Source organism: Haliotis rufescens, unplaced genomic scaffold (genome assembly GCF_023055435.1).
Source record: "Haliotis rufescens isolate VD_foot unplaced genomic scaffold, xgHalRufe1.0.p SCAF_3, whole genome shotgun sequence".
NCBI lineage: Eukaryota > Metazoa > Mollusca > Gastropoda > Lepetellida > Haliotidae > Haliotis > Haliotis rufescens.
In genome coordinates, this window is record NW_025964001.1 from 25,802,151 (window position 1) to 25,829,557 (window position 27,407).

General features: G+C 43.1%; 2 protein-coding genes across 2 annotated transcripts; both read left to right on the top strand.

Annotated features, from left to right (window-relative positions):
- The first annotated feature begins 221 nt into the window (after nt 1–221).
- Nucleotides 222–11,175, top strand: LOC124144700 (galactosylgalactosylxylosylprotein 3-beta-glucuronosyltransferase I-like). The gene is made up of 6 exons (XM_046514240.2): nt 222–350; nt 1,947–2,088; nt 3,288–3,850; nt 5,857–5,943; nt 7,868–8,074; nt 8,985–11,175. The coding sequence occupies exons 2-6, from the start codon at nt 2,004–2,006 to the stop codon at nt 9,084–9,086; spliced, it is 1,044 nt and encodes a 347-aa protein (XP_046370196.1). The 5' UTR covers nt 222–350; nt 1,947–2,003; the 3' UTR covers nt 9,087–11,175.
- A 3,237-nt stretch (nt 11,176–14,412) lies between these two features.
- On the top strand, nt 14,413–26,903 carry LOC124144711 (cytochrome P450 2J4-like). Its single transcript, XM_048403956.1, has 8 exons — nt 14,413–15,122; nt 16,167–16,392; nt 20,072–20,198; nt 23,813–23,957; nt 24,363–24,505; nt 24,628–24,724; nt 25,691–25,897; nt 26,233–26,903. Exons 1-8 carry the CDS (start codon nt 14,708–14,710, stop codon nt 26,421–26,423), a joined length of 1,551 nt encoding a protein of 516 aa, XP_048259913.1. The 5' UTR covers nt 14,413–14,707; the 3' UTR covers nt 26,424–26,903.
- The last annotated feature ends 504 nt before the right edge of the window (nt 26,904–27,407 follow it).

Consider the following 27,407-nt stretch of genomic DNA (forward strand, 5'->3'; position numbering starts at 1 on the left):
TTATTGGTTTATTGCGCTCTAAAGGTACTTACAGATCTATAACTATATAACTGATCTCTTTCATTGAAATATAAGAATTCATCATTTATTTTTTCGATTTAAATAACGATCGTCTGTAAAAACGGAGGGGCCAAAACGAAATAAAATGGCAATTACACATGTTTCTGAGACCGTGGTTGGTGACGACCCGCGAGGAAAGCTTGTCTTGCTGATAGGTACGCGAGAGTTACCTCCCTTCCTTCAAACTTCAGAGAACAGGTATCGGGCTGCCTGATGTCGAAGTGCGAAGCCTCTGCGGACACGATGGGTGTAAACGTAAGGACGTGGAAGTCAGCCATACTGCAATACAGGTAAACACGTCAAGATGGCGAATTAGATTTCAACGACGTATAATAAAAGTACGGGCAGCTATTTGCCACTGTCTGGCTAAGAACAGAGACCGGGAGAGTTGATATTAATGAAACGCTCAGCTTTATGTGATTGGTAGCTTACCAGTGCATTGTGGCCCTAAGGATGTATCAGTTCCTCAAACACCACCAATGCAGAGATATATTCATAGCACATAGCTGATACAATTGCCGAGTTAGGTGACCACTGATTTTAGCTGACACCAAATACACCAACAGCAATGAAAATAGATTCTCATAAAACTTCGAATGAATGTTCATAACTTTAATTCTTTAAATTTTAAACATTTATTACTCATCAATTATTGTTCTTATTTCGGACCAGGCAGTCAACCAAACATTTAAACTGGGATTCTGGACATAAACATGTATTTAGGTGATTATTATTGTTTCTATAATAATGTATGTTTCCGGTGAGATTATGGAATCTGTTCACCACCCGCGCTTGGTATTTAGTATTGGTAAATACATTTTTATGTATGCCTCTTTGATGATATGCGTCAGTTGTTTTTGGGTTTAGTGTAGATTATCCCCATTCTGCCTTAGCCTTTGGATCCTTGAAACAAAACAGCTGCCAACATATTTAACATATGTAAGTGTAGCAGGGTATGGAGTCGTCCCACAGATGACATCCTTACCTTGTCAGCTTGCATCACAGACTCGAAAATTTTGTGGCCGCTACATTGGCGCACAACGTAGGGTTGAGCATGTTCATATTAAGTTTGAGAAAAATAAGCCTCAGTACCCTACTATGCGGCCCGGGATGTGCCTTCTGTTGACGAGGGAGTATGTAGCAGGGCATGAAGCCGTCCCACAGGTGACATCCTACCATGTCAGCTTGCTGACGGGGTTAACCTCTTTGGTCATGCGGACAAGGTGTCCGACCTCGGTCAGAAGGTCTGTGGTTCGAATCTCATCACGGGTCTCGGAAATGTTATGGCCGCTACATGAGCACCCCCAAAATTGCACCCTGCCTCATAACTGTTGGCAATGTTTCAACCAAATAACTGTTACTAAAGGTAGAAACCATGAGTTAAATCCAACTAGTCCACAACTCATATTGAACTTGTGGTTAAAAACATACAAGTGTATTTTGGAAGAAAACAATTAAGTGACCTTTCAGATTTCCACTTGTGTCAGGATCCTGGGTGCTGTTGTACAAAACAACCTTAGGGCTACGACTGTCGTAAGTCTATGTTAAGGTATGGGAGTTACGATCACCTTAGCGCTAAGATCGCTTTGTACAACGACACCCTGGCCACCGTTGTACAAAACAACCTTAGCGCTACGACTGTCGTAAGCCTGTGTTAAGGTATGGGAGTTACGACCTCAGCGCTACGACTGTCGTAAGTCTATGTTAAGGTATGGGAGTTACGATCACCTTAGCGCTAAGATCGCTTTGTACAACGGGACCCTGGTTAATTGATCTTAGTTGCCATATTGAAACGTTTAAGAGAATTATCGGTTGTATAGCATGTGATTATTTATAAGTGAAATCTTTTTACATGTGTGACCTATGTGTGATGCCTTCTATTTCAGATACGCCAATCATTGCTGTATGTGATCTCTACACTGGTGGAGGGGCAACAGTCAGCAATGTATCTCATGAGGTCTGCAAGAATTTGGTACCTTTATTTTGGAGTTATTCTGATGGTCTTCATGTGTTTTATGGTCAATTTTGGTAAGTTGATTTTACACGGAAGGACAGAATAAATAGGATGTTGTAGACACATCTGTATCGACATGATCGAAGACCCTCTTATCATTGTTGGTTACAGAGGTTTTGTTCATTTACATATTGAAGTGTCTGTTTTTAACAGTGCTTAAATACTGTATTTTTGTAATGGAAAATGACTGTTAAATGGCTTAAATTATTCATCGATTTGCTCACTGGTTGAGAATTGGATGAGAATTATGCATATAAAGTAACACTTTTCACTAATAATCAATGAGGACACCTGGCACTGTCAATAGGTGATCATTTTAGTCAGTATTGATTATGGGGGCGGTCGGGTAGCCTAGTGGTTAAATCGTTCACTTGTCATGCCGAAGACCCGGGTTTGATTTCCGACATGAGCACAATGTGTGAAGCCCATTTCTGGGGTCCCCTTCTGTGATATTGCTGTAATATTGCTAAAAGCAGCGTAAAACCTCACTCACTCACTCACTCACTCAGTATTGATTAAGGTCAAAGACTGGATCACTGCAACCCTGTTATTCTAAAGCAGAGTAGAACTCAGTACCCTGCAAATTTCAGGATGTTATCTTTTCTTTGCAAAACTTGTTAGGTACTTCTCATATCTATTTATTGAGGATGTGCTGTATTATCGGTACCTTGGTAAATTGAGGTTCATTCTTTCCCGGTACATATCACAATATCCTTTTATCATGCTCGATATATTGGGTGATGTCAAATAGCAATTTTTATCATGTGTTTAATGTTATTTTCTTGTCAAATGCCTTCGGTGCCCCGCAGCATGCATCCGGGGCCCCAATATGGCTGCGTATTTATTGATTGAATAAACATCATGTTGTACCAGCATCTTGTTTTGTTCCGTTTATGAACTTCAATTATTCATTGCTTAATGTATCAGATTGCTTCTGAATTCAAAATTTAGGATTATACAATATAGTGTGATACATATTCCAATACGGCCTTGTGCATCGCTAAATATTGTGAGACACTTTAAACCTCCAATACCCATTCCTACTATTTATGATATCTTTGTTGTCCTGCATGGAATACAAGGTTTCTTGTTATTGGCGTACATACTCTCGGGTCGTGTTGGTCATAGAAGGAACTAGGTTGGGAATAACCGAGCAGACAACACTGCATTGTGTGCATTTGCAGTGTCTTAAACTGATCCATCTTTGTTTCAGGTGTATGGTGTCCGAATGAAAATGAACAAAAATTGGAAAATTTGTTGGCCAGATATAGAGACCAAATAAAAGAAAAAGACAAAGAAGTTAGAGAAGCCGGGGACAAATTGAGAACATCAGAAAAGAAAATACAAGACCTCATCTTAAATCTGGAAGTTCGGGGGAAGAACAATCGAGTGTTTGATCAGTCAATGCCTGTTATATATGCCATTACGCCCACTTACAATCGAAGTGAGCAGAAAGCTGAACTGACCAGGCTGTCACAGACTTTTCTTCACCTGCCAAATTTTCATTGGATAGTGATAGAAGATTCAGCATTAAGAACTAAACTAGTCACCAACTTCTTGAATCTGTGTGGCTTATCTTACACACATTTAAACATTCTCACACCTAAAGAAGTTAAATTAAAATTGGATGATCCTAACTGGTTAAAACCAAGAGGTGTATTACAGAGGAATATGGGGTTGTCATGGTTACGAAAAAACCTGAATCCTGAAAAACAGCCTGGTGTTGTGTATTTTGCCGACGATGACAATACATATGATCTAAAGATATTTGCAGAGGTATGTATTACAGGATTATGTGTGTGAGTGAGTGAGTTGGGCTTGATGCCATTTTGAACTGCACTCCTGTTAAATCACAGCGTGTCAGGTTAATTTTGGAGGAAAGCCCGAGGTAATGCAGGTCTTAGACGTTTACCCCTTTGGTGAAAACCACAAACATGGGTATGGTGCTGAAAAACCTTGAAACATTATCAGGGTGAACCTGGATTCGATCCCACAATCACAGGTTTCTGGCGTGCTTAAAGGACGCCACTCAGCACAGCGAATTGTGGTGCCTGAGACGACTGGTCCACCTGTGCCCCCTTCAGCATTAATTGTGTACTTTGATTTTAGACTCCTTTTGGATCCGGTTTCTCTATGTGAATATGCTCAGGCTGTTGTAGGACAGTAAAGCTTACAGTTGCTTATTGTTTGTATCCTGTTGTAGGACAGTAAAGCTTACAGTTGCTCATTGTTTGTATCCTGTTGTTGGACAGTAAAGCTTACAGTTGCTCATTGTTGGCATCCTGTTGTAGGACAGTAAAGCTTACAGTTGCTTATTGTTGGCATCCTGTTGTAGGACAGTAAAGCTTACAGTTGCTTATTGTTGGCATCCTGTTGTAGGACAGTAAAGCTTACAGTTGCTCATTGTTCACATCCTGTTGTAGGACAGTAAAGCTTACAGTTGCTTATTGTTGGCATCCTGTTGTAGGACAGTAAAGCTTACAGTTGCTCATTGTTGGCATCCTGTTGTAGGACAGTAAAGCTTACAGTTGCTTATTGTTGGCATCCTGTTGTAGGACAGTAAAGCTTACAGTTGCTCATTGTTAACATCCTGTTGTAGGACAGTAAAGCTTACAGTTGCTCATTGTTGGCATCTTGTTGTAGGACAGTAAAGCTTACAGTTGCTTATTGTTGGCATCCTGTTGTAGGACAGTATAGCTTACAGTTGCTCATTGTTCACATCCTGTTGTAGGACAGTAAAGCTTACAGTTGCTTATTGTTGGCATCCTGTTGTAGGACAGTAAAGCTTACAGTTGCTTATTGTTGGCATCCTGTTGTAGGACAGTAAAGCTTACAGTTGCTTATTGTTGGCATCCTGTTGTAGGACAGTAAAGCTTACAGTTGCTCATTGTTGGCATCCTGTTGTAGGACAGTAAGGCTTACAGTTGCTCATTGTTTGCATCCTGTTGTAGGACAGTAAAGCTTACAGTTGCTTATTGTTGGCATCCTGTTGTAGGACAGTAAAGCTTACAGTTGCTTATTGTTGGCATCCTGTTGTAGGACAGTAAAGCTTACAGTTGCTCATTGTTGGCATCCTGTTGTAGGACAGTAAAGCTTACAGTTGCTCATTGTTCACATCCTGTTGTAGGACAGTAAAGCTTACAGTTGCTTATTGTTGGCATCCTGTTGTAGGACAGTAAAGCTTACAGTTGCTCATTGTTGGCATCCTGTTGTAGGACAGTAAAGCTTACATTTGCTTATTGTTAGCATCCTGTTGTAGGACAGTAAAGCTTACAGTTGCTCATTGTTGGCATCCTGTTGTAGGACAGTAAAGCTTACAGTTGCTCATTGTTTGTATCCTGTTGTTGGACAGTAAAGCTTACAGTTGCTCATTGTTGGCATCTTGTTGTAGGACAGTAAAGCTTACAGTTGCTCATTGTTGGCATCCTGTTGTAGGACAGTAAAGCTTACAGTTGCTCATTGTTTGCATCCTGTTGTAGGACAGTAAAGCTTACAGTTGCTCATTGTTCGCATCCTAGTGGTGTTACTTCAAACAAGTATTGTTTTTGTTCAAAATGCTTTGTGGATCAACTCTGAAAGCAGGTCTAACAAGTTAATAAAATTATATATGTCAATACGGTCAAAGTCACAGGGTTAGGGACTTGTCATCTATTATAGGTGGGGGTGGGAGATGGGGTGTGGGTTGGGGTTTATATGTATTACATCCCCCAAATGCATATTAATTTTTCCATGCTCCTACAATATGTGTAACGATGACCAATGGATGTTAATTTGTGTTCCAGATGCGACAGACACAAAAAGTCTCCGTGTGGCCAGTTGGTCTTGTAGGAAGTCTAAGATATGAAAGTCCTGTTGTCAAAAATGGAAAGGTAGGTGCCATGATTCAAACGACAACAGGGTGGTAATACTTGATTGGATTGTTGCTCATTCGTCCATAAGATTTAGCATTTTAGATTTAGACGGGATTCTTGGGCATGTCATGCTTCTGAATAATGGTGTGTTGCTGTTTTTATGTCTTTGTTAGAGGCAGAAATATTTCTCTGTCGCTGCTTCTAGACATAAAGCCAAACCTTTTCTAGGCCCACAATACATTTTCAGCTCACCTGACTGAAAGTCAAGAGAGCTTATTATGGACGTTGTCGTCCAGGTTTTTGCTAACTTATATTTTTATGACATCTCCTCTAAAACTACACAGTTACAGAGCTGTAACTTTGTCTGCATGATCCCAGCTATTCCCCTGGACCTTCCTATGGAAACTACAAGGATTGTCAAGCTTACAATTTGTATAAATATGTTGCAAACAGAATTTCAGTATGACTTTAAACATGGCTGTCATTATTTTCTCAGGACATTAGGGCAAATTTACTACCCCAGTACCCTACCCCTATGTCCAGACCCAACCCAGGTACCGGCTGTAGGTCTCAAGAGTTGGGAACAAAATGTCTGATTGGGAATAGTTTTGCCGCAGCCCTGGCTAAAACTATTTTGATGCATGTATCTAACAATCAGATCATATGTACTCTGAAGTTGACTGAAGCTTTATCTTTACTCAGACATATACAAGTCAAAAGGAATGTGTGTATCGTCAGAAAGAAATGCGAACATCAGCGACTTGTAGTGTAACTAAATAAGAACAGAGTTCCATTTGTTCGATCAGTTTACTTGAGAAAATCAGCGTGAAATGACAATAACTAAACAAGTATCGAACAGGTTGAAACACGGGCGTGTTTGTAATTATATCTGGTTCCGGTTCCGATTGCGCATGTGCACTGGTACAGGGGACCGTCGATTACATAGGGGCGCCGTATAGTACAATGTTCTCTAGTAACCACTGAGCTATAGTGAGTTTTTGTCATTAAACAATATATTATGTGACTAACCACGGGTCTGGGTAGTCCTGTGGGTACCCGGGTCCTACTCTGGACCCATCCTACCCGAATACCTGAGTTATCCTTCCGTACCCTACAGGACATCTAGTGAATGATGTACTTTTTCAAGTAAAACATGAAGCAGTTTATTTTGTTTCCATTATATCCTGGAAGAAATGATGTTCTTTCCCCAAAATCCCACCCTTCCCTAGAACATGGAGAACATAACATGGTTAGTACATAATATACAGACCAAGGGGAGGTTACTCTGAATTCTGATGTGCCGATATGGACATTACATAACAGTGATCATTCTTATTTATTGAATGGATCAGGGCTCTGTTGAAATGTGCTGGCAATTCACTTTTCTTGGCTCAGTAAATGACAACCATGATGCCATAGGGATGCAATTCTTGTATAACCAATGTCTGTTGATACTTATTGGTGATTACAGAAGTTTGTTTGTTGTTTAACACCGCACTCAGACATATTACAGCTATATGAAGGCGGTCTGTAAATAATCTTGAGTAGGGACCAGACAATCCTGTGATTGACTTCTTGAGCATCGATCCACGCAATTGGGATACGATGACATGCATCAACCAAGTCAGTGATCCTGACCTCCCGATCCTGTAAGTCGCCTGTTACGACAAGCAAGGGTTGCTGAAGACCAGTTCTTACCCGGATCTTCACGAGGGAGGTACCATGTCAGGTCACAGTTTGTTAACACAAGTGGTTAACCACTAATGATGCATCTTCGTTCTTGACAACCTTGTCAAATAATCCCATAAGTCTTTTGACAAGCATGGGTTGCTGAAGACGAATTCTTACCTGGATCTTCATGGATTATTACAGACGTAAAGTACATGGAAATAGTTGAGTTTACCTCAAACAAACTCTGATGCTTCTAATTTGTGTGTTGCAGGTGACTGGCTGGTTCACATACTGGAAGCCAGATCGACCATTTGCTATGGACATGGCAGGGTTTGCTGTCAACCTCCAACTTTTCTTCCAGTATCCTGAGGTGGAGTTCTCCAACTATGTGAAGAGAGGGTACCAGGAATCCACCATCCTCTCAGGCATGAAGATAACCCTGGACGATCTGGAGCCCCTCGCTGATCACTGCACAAAGGTGGGTTACTGTATAACCAGGCAGCCTCACAAAACATTAGTGTAGACTATTGCTTTCTGGGGACGGTCGGGTAGCCTAGTGGTTAAAGCGTTCGCTTGTCACGCCGAAGACCCGGGTTCGACTCCCGACATGGGTACAATGTGTGAAGCCCATTTCTGGTGACCCCCACCGTGATATTGCTGGAATATTGCTAAAAGCGGCGTAAAACCATACTCACTCACTCACTCACTATTGCTTTCTGCCACACAAAGACAGGTTTTGACTCTTTCTTGATAGCCATAAAAATGGGTTTTAATCAGTTGCTTGAGATCTTGTTATGGGCATTGAAAAAGTTATGACTGGTGTTACATCTATTGATGTTATTATGTTCAGTTATGTTGAATACTGATCTCAATTTACAAAGTCTAGTGTCAGTCTACTGTCTACCTCTCATACCACTTGCATTTGCTTCTAACAAAATGGCGGCACCCAGTCAAATCAAGATTGACTATCAAGATCTATATTGTAATACAAATGGGTCTTACATTGCGAAGTGCATCAAATCATTTGAGCACCTTGATTAAAAACATGAAAAGATTTGGAAAATATCTGTTGATGCCCAGTTGATGGTACACATGCTTTGCAAATCCTGCATTTGATCGAAATCGGCATGTTGAATTCCATGTTGTTTACGAACCGGATGTCTAGTTCGTTGCATGATTGTGATTGGACTAGGCATAGACTCGTTAGTCCAGCCAAAATGTAACTCTGGAATTCCAGCCTAGTTTGGCAAGGGTGGAAACTGGACTTTTACAGTCAGTTAACTCCCTTGCCTTCGGAAGATGAGCGTCAGTCTACTGATCATGCTGATGTTAGCATCTTCTGTCAAGTGTCAGTCTGCTGATATTAATGCTGTATCTTTTCAACACAGGTGCTGGTTTGGCACACTAGAACTGAGACGCCCAAACTCAAGAATGAAGACAGGTTGAACAGAAAATTTGGCCACGGATCTGATCCTAATGTTGAAGTGTAACAAATGTTGTCTTCCTGGGGATGGTGGAATCGGTACACACTGCATGCCTTTATTCATGCAGGTCTCAACATATATTTATATACTACTCAACAGAGTAAGATGGTTGGTTGTTGTTTCATGCTGCACTCAGCAACAAAAAAATATGAACACTATACATTAAGAAAGTGGTCAAATGTACACATGTTAAAGAACACATCTGTCATGACAGACTAACTATAGTCATATGAAAAATATGGGTGTTCTTCAACTTCTTTGAGTGGTATGCTTCCTCTTCATTATGCATCTCTTGCTTTACTGAGCAGTTAGCGGTTGGATAGCCCAGTGGTTAAAGTGTTCGTTCATCACAACGAAGGCCCATGTTCAGTTCCCACATGGCTATGATGTGTGAGAGTCAATTTTTGGTGTCCCCGACATGATATAGCTTGAATATTGCTAAAAGTAAAGTAAACTATGCTCACTCAGTCACTCACTCATTGAGCAGTTGGTGGGATTATATAATCAAATATTAGGTCTTTTGCCTTATTGATAAAAATTGTTTGGAATTTTATTAAATGAAAGATTTTTATTCCGTAGTTGTAAACAATTGTGATTCCCAATCTCTATCAGTTGATAGTCAGGTGCTAACTCTTTATCATGTGTGTAGTTTCATATAATTCCGTTTCATTCAACCTGTAACTTAGGGTAACCTTCACGATGTTCTGGATTTTCCAAAACAAAATGTGTAAAAATGATAATTAGCAGATGGTTCATGAGCTTTACCATTAGTGTTATTAAACAAGAAATTTTCTTTTTTATGCTTAGAATTTGCTTGATGATGTTTGTTTTGCAATTCAACACCTGGCATCTGACATCAAAGGGGTGTGTATGTGATAACAGTGTTATTTTAATCTTGTTATTACACATACTTGTTATAAAAAGTGTTCATTGTATATCTGGACTTATGTTTGTAATCCATTTTATTAAATACATTCAAATTTCATTCAATATTGTTTACATTCATTCCGGCAAAACTGTGAGTGATTGCACCAACTCACCGTTAGTTACACCAGCCATGAACTGATTAACGCTATTGACGCCTTGTAACGAAAGGTAGTTGACTGACAATGGATACATATATCATACATGCCATACTTTGACTCGTTAAAAGTCATATTTGTTGTAGCCTGAGAATTATATGCAAACATAATAAAAAGACTGCAGTAAAATCTCAACTGTGACAGATCAAACTACATCTGGCAACAGCAATCAGTTGTACCAAAATGCTATGCTTATGCCATGGTTATTATTGTTTTAAATATATATGTTAAGCGCTGCAACTAAAATAACATGACAATGGAATATATAATTCCTGATATAATAATAATTTCAGATACAATTTCTTCCAATCATTGCATCAAAATTTGATGGAGTTATATCATTAGGTATTTTTTGACTGAATCTCCGATAGATTAAGAGAAAATGTGTGTACAGCTGATTGCTATTTTTGGCTTAGTTTACGAGAAAAAACACACGGTTATCTTAATCCCTGCATGTAAAACAATGCCTAGCAGAACAGGAAATACAATTTAAAAGGTAAATCTTCATGTCTAATGATGTTTTATCACAAATTTCACATTTCTATTGACCAAGTTTGTTATCACCTTTCGTTCACCTGAATTCGCTGAAGGGATACGAAATAGTTTTTTACTGTGCATAATATTCAAATAATATCTTGCATTATATAATAGACTTTTTTGCATCCTGTAAATGACAAGGGATTCTGGATATCAGGAAATTTGTTTATACAGACATTATTTGAGAAAACGCAACTGTCTGGATAAGCAAGGTTCGACTGTATTAAGATTATATGCCGATTGTGGAATTTATAATGTAATATACTTGCTTATCTACTCCTACAATCTGAGAGCAACTCCTTTATTGACTGTAGAGAATGACACCAATGACTCTCAATGGTTCTCTACCTAGAGTATGTACCGTATATGACTGCGGATAAGCCGACCCCGTAGATAAGCCGAGGTGTTAATTTGACCATTGAAATACGAAAGAAAATGATATGACCCGCAGATAAGCCCAACCAGGAATTGAAAGGCAAAAAACACTGCGAAGTCGGACTGCAAGACATGTGCCGGTACTCGCAGATATTCAAAATTATAAGATGAAAAACGTTGTAATTATATGGAAAAAGTCATTATTATTTCTAATAAAGATTTAACAAACCAGTCATCCACTTTCATAATGTGGGAAGCTGTTTCTCTTGGTATCTGTCTGTCATGTGTCTGTCTTTCTCCTTATCATGTAAGTCTCCACAACAAGTGGTTTATAGTGTCACTTTGTTTGAAGACAGGTTCAAGTCAACGATGCTGGTTGTATATGGTGGTTCACCCCAACTGTGCCTTCCTTTGATTTTGGATAGAGTAACTATAAGGGGTTATAGGATAAGGCTGTATCACCATCTGGCACTGTTAATTTAGGTGCCCAGAAGTAGTCCAGTAATATGAAGGATGATGATTCATTCTTTCTATGAGGTACAAAATTATACTTGTACAACATCATGTATACGTTACAAACATGTTAATACATTCAACACCACCATATTAAAATATATAAAATATTCATGTACATCCTGATGCATTTACCTCTGAATTCTCTCTCTCTCTCCCCCCCCCGGAACGTCAGTGATACAATACAAGCCATACAACCCAATCCTTGGCGAGTACTGATTTAGTTAAGATCAAACGATCGACGAGGTGAGGTATTATCCAATATGAGTAAGTGAGTGACTATAGAGAAAAAGATCTCCAAGTGGAAGTAGCGGCAATATCCTGCTGTGTTGCAATCAGGCAGCATTGATTCATGACTGCGTAGTTTGGCAACGTCTGTAGCAAACGTCGCTTTCGTCTTTGTATGCATTGTAGATCAACAGTTCACATTGCGTCACTTTGCCAGGGCGAGTTTCCTATATTTTGACCTACATGTGATGTACATGTAGGTCAAACCATAGGACGCTTGTCCTGGCGAAGTGACGCAATGTGAAATGTTGATCTAAGGGGTGTGTATGTGATAACAGTGTTATTTTAATCTTGTTATTACACATACTGGTTATAAAAAGTGTTCATTGTATATCTGGACTCATGTTTGTGATCCATTTTATTAAATATATTCAAATTTCATTCAATATTGTTTACTTTCATTCTGACAAAACTGTGAGTGATTGCACCAACTCACCATTAGTTACACCAGCCACGAACTACCATGGTAACAAGGTACACTATCAGACCTACTTCCATGGTAACAAGGTACACTATCAGACCTACTACCATGGAAACAAGGTACACCATCAGACCTACTACCATGGTAACAAGGTACACTATCAGACCTACTACCATGGAAACAAGGTACACTATCAGACCTACTACCACGGTAACAAGGTACACTATCAGACCTACTACCACGGTAACAAGGTACACTATCAGACCTACTACCATGGAAACAAGATACACTATCAGACCTTCTACCATGGAAACAAGGTACACTATCAGACCTACTACCATGGTAACAAGGTACACTATCAGACCTACTACCATGGAAACAAGATACACTATCAGACCTACTACCATGGAAACAAGGTACACCATCAGACCTACTACCATGGTAACAAGGTACACTATCAGACCTACTACCATGGCAACAAGGTACACTATCAGACCTGCTACCTTGGTAACAAGGTACACTATCAAACCTACTACCTTGGTAACAAGGTACACTATCAGACCTGCTACCATGGTAACAAGGTACACTATCAAACCTACTACCCTGGTAACAAGGTACACTATCAGACCTATTGTCATGGTAACCAAGATACACTATCAGACCTATTGTCATGGTAACCAAGGTACACTATCAGAGCTACTGCCATGGTAACGAAGGTGCAGACGTACTTCCATACATCCAGGCGGTGTCCCCTGAGCCATGTGACAGCTGCAAGCGGTGGATTATTGTGAGAGGGGTGAGTGTGGCACATACGTCAGGCTCAGCGCCATGATCTGGGCAACTATGACGGGGTAGCATGGAAAAGACAATTTGTCACACAAGGACTTGGTCCGTGAAGATCCGGGGTAGAATAGGTCTTAAGCATCCCATGCTTGCTGTGAAAGGCGACTATGCTTGTCGTAAGAGGCGACGGTTAACAGGATCGTGTGGACAGGCCCGCTGACTTGGTTGATGCATGTCATCCAGTTGCGTGGATCGATGCTCATGATGTCAATTACTGGATTGTCTGGCCCAGACTCGAATATTTACAAACTGCCCTCATATAGCTGGAATATTGCTTAGAGCAGAGTTAAACAAAAGACAGACAAACACAAGGATGTGTAAACGTTGTGGAACTGTTAGCTAAATCCCACAACCTTGTGGTCCAACAGCCCTAATGGGAGTCTTCCCAACACAGTCACACATGTCGTGAATGGTGCATTCGTGAACTATTGTGTGAGCAAGTGTATTGGTTCAAGACACTCCTTTATCGACTGTAGAGAATGACACCAATGACTGGTCTTCTACCTAGAGTATGTATCTGTCTGTCATGTGTCTGTCTTCCTCCTTATCATGTAAGTCTCCACAACAAGTGGTTTATAGTGTCACTTTGTTTGAAGACAGGTTCAAGTCAACGATGCTGATTGTATATGGTGGTTCACCCCAACTGTGCCTTCCTTTGATTTTGGATAGAGTAACTATAAGGGGTTATAGGATTAGGCCGTATCACCATCTGGCACTGTTAATTTAGGTGCCCAGAAGTAGTCCAGTAATATGAAGGATGATGATTCATTCTTTCTATGAGGTACAAAATTATACTTGTACAACATCATGTATACATTACAAACATGTTAATACATTCAACACCACCATATTAAAATATATAAAGAATTCATGTACATCCTGATGCATTTACCCCCCCCCCCCCCCCCCCCCCCCGAACCGACGTCAGCGATACAATACAAGCCATACAACCCAATCCTTGGCGAGTACTGATTTAGTTAAACGATCGTCAGGTATTATCCATCATGAGTGAGTGAATGACTATAGAGAAAGAGATCTCCAAGTGGACGTAGCGACAATATCCTGCTGTGTTGCAATCAGGCAGCATTGATTCATGACTGCATAGTTGGGCAACGTCTGTAGCAAACATCGCATTCGTCGCTTATACCCGTCTTTGTATACCCGTCTTTGTATACATTGTAGATCAACAGTTCACAGACGACGTTCGCGTTGCTTCACTTCGCCAGGTCGAGCGTCCTATATTTTGACCTACAGGTACACCACATGTAGGTCAAAATATAGGACGCTCGCCCTGGCTCCGTGTGAGGGCAGTAGGCTTGGTGCGCAGAACAGGAATCCGATGTCAGCCCTGCGGTAGAGGCCCGAATCTTGGACAGTCCCGCACTCCACGTAATAGACACGACTGTGTGGTAATACGGACCTATATAACCTGGATAGGAAACGCAACAGATAGTTACACAAGTCCGTGGTGGTACAAACAGGCAGCGAACTGTCACAGACAGCAGGACATGATCTGTGTGGTCTGAGAATTTGAAATATACAGACACAATACTTCTTCAATACTAATTATGGGCTCAGCACTGTCCACGGTCAGGGAGTACCTGACCCCTGCGTTGGAACGTGTGCAGTCGTTTCTACCCCCGGATGTATCCGTCTCAATCCGCACTGTCCTCGTCTTCTCGTCCACCCTGCTTCTAGGCTATCTGCTCCTTAGAAGGGATGGGAAGAAACGGCCACCCGGGCCTTTTGCGTTCCCCGTCGTGGGCAACATGCCGCAGATGGCCGGCATCAAGGACGTCCATCGCTTCATGATGAAGCTGCGATTACGTTACGGCGACGTGTTCAGGCTGAAGATAGGGCCGATGACGACGGTGGTGGTGTGCGGCCCCAGTCTTGTACGCGACACTCTGGTGAACAAGGGCAGCTACGTCATCAACAGACCCAACTGGATCTATATCATCGACAAAATCTTCAAGGGGAAAGGTGAGTGTGAGTGTGAGTGTGAGTGTGAGTTGTCCCGGTGACAGAGGGAATACCTGTTTGACTGTAAAGCTGTAGACCACCCGACTACGACCATAAACAACAAAAAGGAAAGTGGTTTTACTATTAACCATCCAACCATGACCATCAAAAACATATCAAGGAAAGTGAGAGACATGATTGTCTTTTGTTGTGTTTTTTTTGTTTTGTTGTTTGATACTAGCTATATGACGGCGGTCTGTAAATATTCGAGTCAGGACCAGATAATCCAGTTATTGACACCATGAGCATCGATCCACGCAATTGGGATACGATGATATGCATCAACCAAGTCAGCGAGCCTGAGCACCCCATCCCGTTAGTCGCCTCTTACGACAAGTATAGTCGCCTTTTAGGTACTTGGGGGCCAATAGGCATAAGAACGGTCATCTTCCTGAGGCAAGAGAGTTAACTGACTTTAAAAGTCCAGTTTAAGCTGGAATTCCTGGGCTCGATCGTAGCGCCACCAGTGGCTATTACGAGTTATGTCCTTTCCATGCCTTTCCTATTGACCAATCAGATTCCACCTCTCGTATCACTTGCATTTGTTTCAAACAAAACGGTGGCGCCCAGGCAAGACGATCGGATCGATAATCAAGATCTATATTGTGATAAAACGAGTCTGACATCGCGAAGTGCATCACATCACGTGAGCACCTTGATGAAAAACATGAAAAGATTTAGAAAATATCTGTTGACAGCGGGTTAGCGGTGCACATGCTTTGCAAATCCTGCAGTCGACCGAAATCTGCATGACACTCTACGAACCGGATTTCGATTTCGGTGCGCGATTTTGATTGGACTATGCATAGACTCGTTAGTCCGGCCAAAATGTAACTCCATAATACCAGCCTAGTTCGGCAAGGGTGGAAACTGGACTTTTGTAGTCAATTAACTCTCTTGCCTCGGGAAGATGCTCTCTCGCATAACGTGAGTATCTTGCAAACACTTGTAGTCACACATTGTCCACATAGGTAGCTATACATGCAACTCTCTTATCACATACAGGTGTGTTCTGGAGTAATGGCGACCAATGGCGCCACATGAGGAAATTCGCTGTCGTGGCCCTGAGGAACCTGGGGGTTGGGAAGCGTTCCCTGGAGGAGCGCATATTCGAGGAGTGTAGCATCCTGATCGAGGCGTGGGAGGACCTGGACGGGCGCAGCTTCAACATCAAGCCGTACCTGGCAAATGCTGTGGCCAACATCATATGCAACATCGTGTTCGGGGAGAGGTAACATATGTAGCATCGTGTTCGGGGAGAGGTAACATCATATATAAAATCGTGCTCGGGGAGAGGTAACATATGTAACATCGTGTTCGGGGAGAGGTAACATATGTAACATCGTGTTCAGGGAGAGGTAACACCATACATAACATTGTGTTCGGGGAGAGGTAACATATGTAACATTGTGTTCGGGGAGAGGTAACATATGTAACATCGTGTTCGGGGAGAGGTAACATATGTAACATCGTGTTCGGGGAGAGGTAACACCATACATAACATTGTGTTCGGGGAGAGGTAACATATGTAACATCGTGTTCGGGGAGAGGTAACATATGTAACATCGTGTTCGGGGAGAGGTAACACCATACATAACATCGTGTTCGGGGAGAGGTAACATATGTAGCATCGTGTTCTGGGAGAGGTAACATATGTAGCATCGTGTTCGGGGAGAGGTAACATATGTAACATCGTGTTCGGGGAGAGGTAACATATGTAGCATCGTGTTTGGGGAGAGGTAACATATGTAACATTGTGTTCGGGGAGAGGTAACATATGTAACATCGTGTTCGGGGAGAGGTAACATATGTAACATTGTGTTCGGGGAGAGGTAACATATGTAACATTGTGTTCGGGGAGAGGTAACATATGTAACATTGTGTTCGGGGAGAGGTAACATATGTAACATTGTGTTCGGGGAGAGGTAACATATGTAACATTGTGTTCGGGGAGAGGTAACACCATACAAAACATTGTGTTCGGGGAGAGGTAACATATGTAACATTGTGTTCGGGGAGAGGTAACATATGTAACATTGTGTTCGGGGAGAGGTAACATATGTAACATTGTGTTCGGGGAGAGGTAACATATGTAACATTGTGTTCGGGGAGAGGTAACATATGTAACATTGTGTTCAGGAAGAGGTAACATATGTAACATTGTGTTCGGGGAGAGGTAACATATGTAACATTGTGTTCGGGGAGAGGTAACATATGTAACATTGTGTTCGGGGAGAGGTAACATATGTAACATCGTGTTCGGGGAGAGGTAACATATGTAACATTGTGTTCGGGGAGAGGTAACATCATATGTAACATCGTGCTCGGGAAGAGGTAACACCATACAAAACATTGTGTTCGGGGAGAGGTAACATATGTAACATCGTGTTCAGGGAGAGGTAACATATGTAACATTGTGTTCGGGGAGAGGTAACATATGTAACATTGTGTTCGGGGAGAAGTAACATATGTAACATTGTGTTCGGGGAGAGGTAACATATGTAACATTGTGTTCGGGGAGAGGTAACATATGTAACATTGTGTTCGGGGAGAGGTAACATATGTAACATTGTGTTCAGGAAGAGGTAACATATGTAACATTGTGTTCGGGGAGAGGTAACATATGTAACATTGTGTTCGGGGAGAGGTAACATATGTAACATTGTGTTCGGGGAGAGGTAACATATGTAACATCGTGTTCGGGGAGAGGTAACACCGTACAAAACATTGTGTTCGGGGGGAGGTAACATATGTAACATTGTGTTCGGGGAGAGGTAACATATGTAACATTGTGTTCGGGGAGAGGTAACATATGTAACATTGTGTTCGGGGAGAGGTAACATATGTAACATTGTGTTCGGGGAGAGGTAACATCATATGTAACATCGTGCTCGGGAAGAGGTAACACCATACAAAACATTGTGTTCGGGGAGAGGTAACATATGTAACATCGTGTTCAGGGAGAGGTAACATATGTAACATTGTGTTCGGGGAGAGGTAACATATGTAACATTGTGTTCGGGGAGAGGTAACATATGTAACATTGTGTTCGGGGAGAGGTAACATATGTAACATTGTGTTCGGGGAGAGGTAACATATGTAACATCGTGTTCGGGGAGAGGTAACACCATACAAAACATTGTTTTCGGGGAGAGGTAACATCATATCTAACATCGTATTCAGGGGGAGGTAACATCACATGAAACATCAGGTTCGGGGAGAGGTAAGACTTGTAGGTCAAGGAACTGGTGGGTTACCCTTGGTACACGAATCTTAGTGTTTTTGGTGTGGGTCTGTGTTGTAGGTTTGAGTACACAGACAAGGAGGTCAAGGAACTGGTGGGTTACCCTTGGTACACGAATCTAAGTGTTTTTGGTGTGGGTCTGTGTTGTAGGTTTGAGTACACTGACAAGGGGTTCAAGGAGCTGGTGGGTTACCCTTGGTACACGAATCTTAGTTTTTTTGGTGTGGGTCTGTGTTGTAGGTTTGAGTACACAGACAAGGAGGTCAAGGAACTGGTTGGTTACCCTTGGTACACGAGTCTAGTGTTTTTGTTGTGGATCTATGCTGTAGGTTTGAGCAACTGACAAGGAGTTCAAGGAGCTGGTGGGTTACCCTTGGTACACGAGTCTTAGTGTTTTTGGTGTGGGTCTGTGTTGTAGGTTTGAGTACACAGACAAGGAGGTCAAGGAACTGGTTGGTTACCCTTGGTACACGAGTCTAGTGTGTCTTGTGTGTGTCTATGTTGTAGGTTTGAGTACACAGACAAGGAGTTCAAGGAGCTGGTGGGTTACCCTTGGTACACGAGTCTAGTGTTTTTGGTGTGGATCTGTGTTGTAGGTTTGAGTACACAGACAAGGAGGTCAAGGAACTGGTTGGTTACCCTTGGTACACGAGTCTAGTGTTTTTGGTGTGGGTCTATGCTGTAGGTTTGAGTACACAGACAAGGAGGTCAAGGAACTGGTGGGTTACCCTTGGTACACGAATCTAAGTGTTGTTGGTGTGGGTCTGTGTTGTAGGTTTGAGTACACTGACAAGGAGGTCAAGGAACTGGTTGGTTACCCTTGGTACACGAGTCTAGTGTTTTTGGTGTGGATCTATGCTGTAGGTTTGAGTACACTGACAAGGAGTTCAAGGACCTGATGGGTTACCCTTGGTACACGAGTCTTAGTGTTTTTGGTGTGGGTCTGTGTTGTAGGTTTGAGTACACAGACAAGGAGGTCAAGGAACTGGTTGGTTACCCTTGGTACACGAGTCTAGTGTGTCTTGTGTGTGTCTATGTTGTAGGTTTGAGTACACAGACAAAGAGTTCAAGGAGCTGGTGGGTTACCCTTGGTACACGAGTCTAGTGTTTTTGGTGTTGGTCTGTGTTGTAGGTTTGAGTACACAGACAAGGAGGTCAAAGAACTGGTTGGTTACCCTTTGTACACAAGTCTAGTGTTTTTGGTGTGGGTCTGTGTTGTAGGTTTGAGTACACAGACAAGGAGGTCAAGGAACTGGTTGGTTACCCTTGGTACACGAGTCTAGTGTGTCTTGTGTGTGTCTATGTTGTAGGTTTGAGTACACAGACAAAGAGTTCAAGGAGCTGGTGGGTTACCCTTGTTACACGAGTCTAGTGTGTCTTGTGTGTGTCTATGTTGTAGGTTTGAGTACACTGACAAGGAGTTCAAGGAGCTGGTGGCTTACCCTTGGTACACGAGTCTAGTGTGTCTTGTGTGTGTCTATGTTGTAGGTTTGAGTACACAGACAAAGAGTTCAAGGAGCTGGTGGGTTACCCTTGGTACACGAGTCTAGTGTGTCTTGTGTGTGTCTATGTTGTAGGTTTGAGTACACTGACAAGGAGTTCAAGGAGCTGGTGGCTTACCCTTGGTACACGAGTCTAGTGTGTCTTGTGTGTGTCTATGTTGTAGGTTTGAGTACACAGACAAGGAGTTCAAGGAGCTGCTGGGGTACCTGGAGTTCCTCTTCAAGAACGCTGGTATCCAGGTCCCTGAAAACTTCTTCCCGTGGATCAGGTACATCCGGGGAGATGCGCCAGTAAGTTGGTTTGGTTGGTTGGTTTGTTGTTTAACGCTGCACTCAGCAATATTCCAGCTATATGTCGGCGGTCTGTAAATAATCCAGTGATTTACATCATGAACATCGATCCATTGGGATCGATGACATGCATCAACCAAGTCAGCGAGCCTGACCACCCGATCCCGTTAGTCGCCTCTTACAACAAGCATAGTCGCCTTTTACTGCAAGCATGGGTTGCTGAAGACCTATTCTTGACCCGACGCCAGTAAGTAGCGCCGCAGGATGTTGTCGTGTGGCCGTATTGAGAGAAGTCTGTTGTTGCCTCGTGGCCACCAGGGTCGAAACGGGTACCCTGGTACCCGAGTACGATTCGGGTAGAGCTACTACTCGAGTAGTAAAATAGTTTTCAAGTTCTCGGGTGAGTTATTTCCCTTGGTGAGTTACGCCCCTTTCGAGAGACAACGTGATATGTCAGCTACAAAACGGAAACGTTTTCTGAGGATAAATTATATTTTCTCTTTGTGGTATACAGTGATTTTTTTAAAGGGGGAACCACTTCAATGACTTAGAAACCATCTACAAATGCAAAACAATCGACTCTCCTCATCGTTTTCGAAGTAGGTAACGTAAATGAAGCAACACTGGCTAGGCGATAATAACGGCACGTTTCATTATACAACTTAATACAAGTAATAACAACCTTATTACATCAACAACAGTTAACTACGATATAACGAACATGCTTATAACGAACTGACCGATATAACGAACTTTATATCCAGGCCATTTGTTTTGTATATATGCTGTATATATGCTTATAACGAACTACGGTTATAACGAACTAAAATGAGGGGTCCCTTTGAGTTCGTTAAAACCGTAGTTTACTGTATATAAACTATATTAGCGTACATTAGGACGTTATATGGTCAGTGGTGTTTGAAAATACGGGGAATATGAATTTGGATTTGTAAAAAGTAAATTCAATGTGATAAATAATGATCAATCTAATACTGCAAAAAACACCATAAAAAGCCATGAAGAAACCGAAGTATATCTGCACAGCATTATGTGAACATACGCAAGAATTCAATAAGCAATTCTCCCTTGCGCTGTGACTTATGCATATAGATATATACAGAACAACAAAAGTTCCTGTGACACTGAATAAGATTTAATGCAAAGTTATGTTCTTTTACCAAATCTGAAACAATTTCGGTTTGCAACTGATAAAAGACTCCTGTAAGTGGTTTACTTTGCCATACTGACTTCAGAAAATGCGTGTTTTCATTAAAAAAACCATGAACATGCCAAAACGTCAATTTACAAATCAATAGCGTGTGTGTCCACCCCTGGTTGCCTTTGCAAGCAACACATCTTCGTCTCATGGAATGGACCAGGCGTCGCACAAAGTCCTGTGGAATATCTGTCCATATCTGCAGGAGCATGTTTCGAAGTTCCTGGAGTGTCTTTGGAACACGTGGTTGACGTCGAAGGCGCCGATCCATCACATCCCACATGTGACATTCACGTTGTTTTGTTGAAGAGAATCCTGAAGAAGTCGAGCAATATGAGGCCGGGCGTTGTCATGTTGAAAGGTAGTGCCTGGGCCATGACGACGCAAAAACGGTAGGACAACAGGGCCGATGATCCCGTCGCGGTAGCGCTGTCCATTGAGATTTCCCTGTACCACTATCAAACTGGTCCTCTGTCTTGCTGTAATCCCACCCCATACCATAACGCTGCCGCCCCTAACCGATCTTCTTCCATGACACAATGATTGACGTAACGTTCCCCTCGACGTCGGCACACTCGAATCCGTCCATCGCTGTGACTGAGGGGAAAAACAGACTCGTCAGTGAATAGAACTTGTCCCCACTGCATGGCCGTCCAGCGTAGACGCTGTCTGCACCACTGTAGACGTGCTTGACGGTGGTTTCCTGTCAAAATGGGACGTCTGTCGGGTCTTCTGGCGACAATCCCTGCACATCTGAGGCGGCGTCGTACGGTTTGTGAAGATATTCGTCGAAGGCTAGGAATGTTTCTGGCAGTCACTGTTGCTTGCTGGAATCGATTTCGTAGGTGTGTTGTTCGAATTCATTTGTCTTGTCGATTATTGGTTATGGTCTCTGACTGCATTCGTCTGTTGCCAACGTTGCCATAAACACCAAATGGTGTTTCTGTGGACGTTAAATAGTCTTGCAATATCACGTTGACTCGATCCTGCTTCAAGCATACCAATGGCTCGCAGACGCTCATTTTCGGACAGGCGTGGCATTTCGTAATGTTGAGTAATTGCGTAATTTTGTTGTTTTTCTGAGTGGTTGTTGTCAGCACGATGCTAAACAATGCATATGAAATCCCGTTAACGCACATGTTTTTGTACCCATTCTTGGGAAGTGAAATGCATCGGGCGTGCATAAAAGTCAACTTTTGCATGGAATGCATGCTTTTCTGTAGCAGTTGCGTTTTTGTGACTTGACTCCATACATGTACTACATTATTGAAAACCAAACTTTACTTGTTTGAAAAATACACTAAAATATTGGTGTCACGGGAACTTTTGTTGTTGAGTATATAAGTTTATACGGATAGAGACAAGTTTGTGAAAACCATTTTATCCTAAGAATTCTACTGAAGTAAACTGTAATGTTTGTATTATTTACATCTTGGCCTATCTCCTATTCATAGCTTACGAGTTGAATGCCAGGACCCTGGATAATCCAGTATGTGCAAAACTAAACCACATACAAACATAACGTAGTAAGTAACTGATAGTAGTAAAGATAAGTAGCATACAATCTTGTAGGTCAGTAGCGATGTATCCCCGATTCAACAAGACATTCAGACTGTAGCACTGTTCAAGTCACAACAAAGATGTAATAAAGAAAGCTGTGTTGATGGTGGTGAAAACCTTCGTTCCCTTTCAACTGTTGAAGGATAAGGCTTTAAAGAGTTCTGTGAGGTGCTATATCCACAGTATAATGTCTCCATCCATACGACTATCCATAATGCATGCTTGTACTTGACGAGTATGTACATGTATGATGCACCCGTGAAGATCCAGGTTAGAATTGGTCTTCAGCAACCCATTCTTGCCGTAACAGGCGACTATGCTTGTCGTGAGAGGCGTCTAACAGGATCGGGTGGTCAGGCTCGCTGACTTGGTTTGATGCACGTCATCGTATTCAAATTGCGTGGATCGATGCTCATGATGTCAATAAATGGATTGTCTGGTCCTGACTGGATTATTTACAGACCGCCGTTATATAGTTGAAATGTTGCTGAGTGCGGCTTTAAACAACAAGCAAATAAAACATGTATGATGAAAACATGGAAGAGTTTAAGAAATTCTTATTAGATGTACCTCGCCAGCAGCGTTAACAACTGACACCAGGACCAAATGCACTTTACATGGATACATCACTGCCACGTTCTGAACAACACATGGAAACTTGGCTCTTGCTTTGATCACTTTTCAATGTTTCTATGGTTGTTAACATTTTAGAAAAGCAGAATTTGTTTCATATACATTTGTCAAATTTGAGCTGGACTATTTGAAATTATTTTCGCTTTCCATGTTGCCATGGAAGATGGATGTTTTGCCTTTTCACGTTGCCATGGTGATGTTGTAGGCGCAGAAGATGATAAACAACGACAAGAAATTGCAGGAGTTTGTGGTGAAGAAAGTGAACGAGCACAGGGTGGACTTTGACCCCGATAACCTGAGAGACTTCATTGACCTCTTCCTGAAGACAGAGCAAGAAGGGGACAGTAAAAGTAGGTGGAATTGAGAATTTCACGGCACAACACTGTGCAACACTGTGGAACTGTAGCAAAGAATGGACGTGTCTTCCGGGCACTGAACACCATTACATTCATACATACATATTTCCAAATTCTGGCAGGGGCGGTCGGGTAGCCCAGTGGTTAAAGCGTTAGCTCGTCAGGCTGAAGACCCGGGTTCGATTCCCGACATGGGCACAATGTGTGAAGCCCATTTATGGTGGCCCCCGCCGTGATATTGCTAAATATTGCTCAAAGCGGCGTAAAATCTCACTCACTCACCCACCCACCCACTCACCCACTCACTCACTCACTCACTCCAAATTCCGGCACTCTTCTCGTGCGTTAGTGCCTTTCCCGTGCAGTGACACGTGTTGTGTAGTGGGATGCTTGTTTCAGTCGCTGTGGAGGACGTGTTCCGGACCACTGTGGACCTATTCCTGGCAGGGTCGGAGGCGACGTCTGTGGCGCTGCAGTGGTTTTTGCTGTACATGGCGCGCTTCCCAGACATCCAGCAGCGTTGCCTGGACGCAGTCAAGAAGGTAGGGCATACTCATGTCTGTCCGAAATAGCGGATTTGTAAAACGATGCATGTTAAATTTGATTTTAAATTGGCTGATAACCTTGTACAATTGAAACAACACCGTCTCACTCCTTGCTGTAGGAGACGGGCGGTGGGCGGCCCGTGAGTCTGGCGGACAAGGACAAGCTGACTTACATAGTCGCCACCCTCAACGAAGTCCTGCGCCTGGCGTCCGTAGGTGAGTCACTGGCAGGGGTGGATCAGAGTGTGTCACTGGGCGGGTCAGGGGTGGATCACAGGGCGGGTCAGGGGTGAATCAGAGTGTGTCACATGACTTGACAAGGATTGATCGCTGGAATCACTGTATGCGCCAGGGGTGTCTCAGGGTGTGTCACTGGGCGGGGAAGTGGTGGATAAGGGTGTGTCACCGGCCGGGGAAGGGGTGGCTCAGGGTGTGTCACAGGGCGGGTCAGGGTTGGGTCAGTGTGTGTCACAGGGCTTGACAAGGATGGATCTCTGGCAGGGAAGGGGCGGATAAGGGTGTGTCATCGGCAGGGGAAGGGGTGGATCAGGGTGTGTCACCAGGCGGGCAGGGGTGGATCGGGTTAATCCCTCGGTGGGTCACAGGGCGGGGCAGGGGTGAATTGGGGGAATCGGTGTAATCACTATGTGGGGCAGGGGCGTTCATTGAGCAAGGAAGGGGTGGCTCGGTTTTATCACTGGGTGGGGCAGGGGTGGATCGGGGGGATCACTGGGTGGATCACGGGGGGAATCAGGGTCTGTCACTGGGTGGGGAAGGGGTGGATATCAGGATGTGTCACAGAGCGTTGAAAGGGTGGATCAGGGTGTGTCACCGGGCGGGGAAGGGGTGGATCAAGGTGTGTCACCAGGCGGGGCAGGGGTGCATCAGGGGGTGTCACCAGGCGTGGCAGGGCTCGATCAGGGTGTGTCACCGGGCGGGGAAGGGGTGGATCAAGGAGTGTCACCGGGTGGGGCAGGGGTGGATATCAGGATGTGTCACAGAGCGGGGAAGGGGTGGATCAAGGTGTGTCACCGGGCGGGGCAGGGGTGGATCAAGGTGTGTCACCGGGTGGATCAGGATGTCACAGGGTGAGGCAGGGGTGTTTGTGGAAATGTCAATTGCCTTCATACCTCCTTCCCCGTTGTCCTTTTTTATGTGATTGTTTGTGTCACGTTTCCCTAGCGCCGATGGCACCCCCGCACTCTGTGGTGAAACCAGTGGAGATCGGAGGCTACAATCTCGACGTCAACGACCTCGTGGTGTTCCATCTTTATTCCTGCCACATGGACCCTGAGTTATGGACAAAACCGGAAGTGTTCCGCCCCGAACGCTGGATAGACGAGGAGGGCAAGATCATCAAGAACCCGGCTTTCATGCCATTTGGGGCAGGTGAGTACACCACCATGTCTCGAACAACATGTCCCAGAGGACAAACATTACAAGGATTCATTTAACGTTGGCTGGAGATAAGCAGTCCTGTCCAGCATATAATGGCCATCGTGATAAAGCTGTCTTATTGCTACCTTCACTCACTCACTAGATCTTAGGGTAGCCTAGTGGTTAAAGTTTCGCTCGTCACGCCGAGGCCCCGGGTTCGATTCCCGACATGGGTACAATGTGTGAAGCCCATTCCCGCCGTGATATTGCTGGAATACTGCTGAAAGCAGCGTAAAACCAAACTCTCTCACTCACTGACTAGATCTTGTCTGTTGTTTTGTGTTCAGGGCCTCGCACGTGTTTGGGGGAACCCCTGGTGATGATGGAGCTGTTCCTGTTTGCCGCCAACTTGTTGCAGCGGTTTGAGTTCCGACTGGAACCTGGCGCTGAAATACCGAGTCTTGAAGGGCATCAGGATGGCATCACTAACAGACCCCTTGACTTCGGCTTGCAGGCACTCGCCCGCTCCACGGCCTAACTCTCATGTGAAATAATATGTGTGCAGCAGAGCGAGTATGGTGTAGAAGTAAAGGGCCAAGCAGACGACATCTAAGAGCTGATTATATTAAAAAAACAAAACTTTTTGATAAAGCAAAAAGACAAGCACAGAGAAAAGATATCCGAGAAACTTGTCAGAGTTAGAAACTGTGTGCGATGAGGAAAACAAAGAATTCTGGAAGAAAATAGGCGTGGGAAATGAGAGGAGGAAATCAGTGGCAATGAAAGTGAGACTGGAGGATGGAAGTATCACCGATAATAAAGATGCTGTGTTGAAACAGTGGAAAGAGTACAGTGACCTACCTAATTGTAATTACTCTGATGAAACTGTGAATGATCAAAAGACTGAGGCTCCAAACACGGATAAGATTAGATTTGAACAGAGCTGTCACACACGAGGAAGTGTGGGAGGCACTCAGCTCGGCTAAGCCAGAGGCTCAAGGTTATGATAATATCCCAACTGAGGTGTTGAAAAACGAAAGATGTTCCAGTTTCTTGTTTGATAGGCATTACTTGTTTGATAGGCATTACTTAGAAGTTCGCGGATGACAAGATAGACACAATTTTATGGATAACAACTTCTTTAATACTGTAAAAAGCGACGTTTCGGTATAGATCCTTATACCGTTGTCAAGCAAGACTAAATGAGGGACATAGTGCAGAATATATATAGCAAGTGGAGGATTAACAGTAGAGGATTAACAGTAACAACAAGGGCATACATGAGTGGGATAACATAGGTAGGTGTGACAACAAGGATGATGCTATCAGTTCCAGTTTCCTATGAACCTGTTCAATGCAAACTTCTTGAACGGGATGATTCCATCAGATTGGTCTGAAGGCATTATCAACCCCATTTCTAAATCTTCTATTGCAGATAGATATGATCCTTTGTTAGCTCCCTGACTAGCTCCCTGACTCGCACCCTGACTCGCACCCTGACTCGCTCCCTGACTAGCTACCT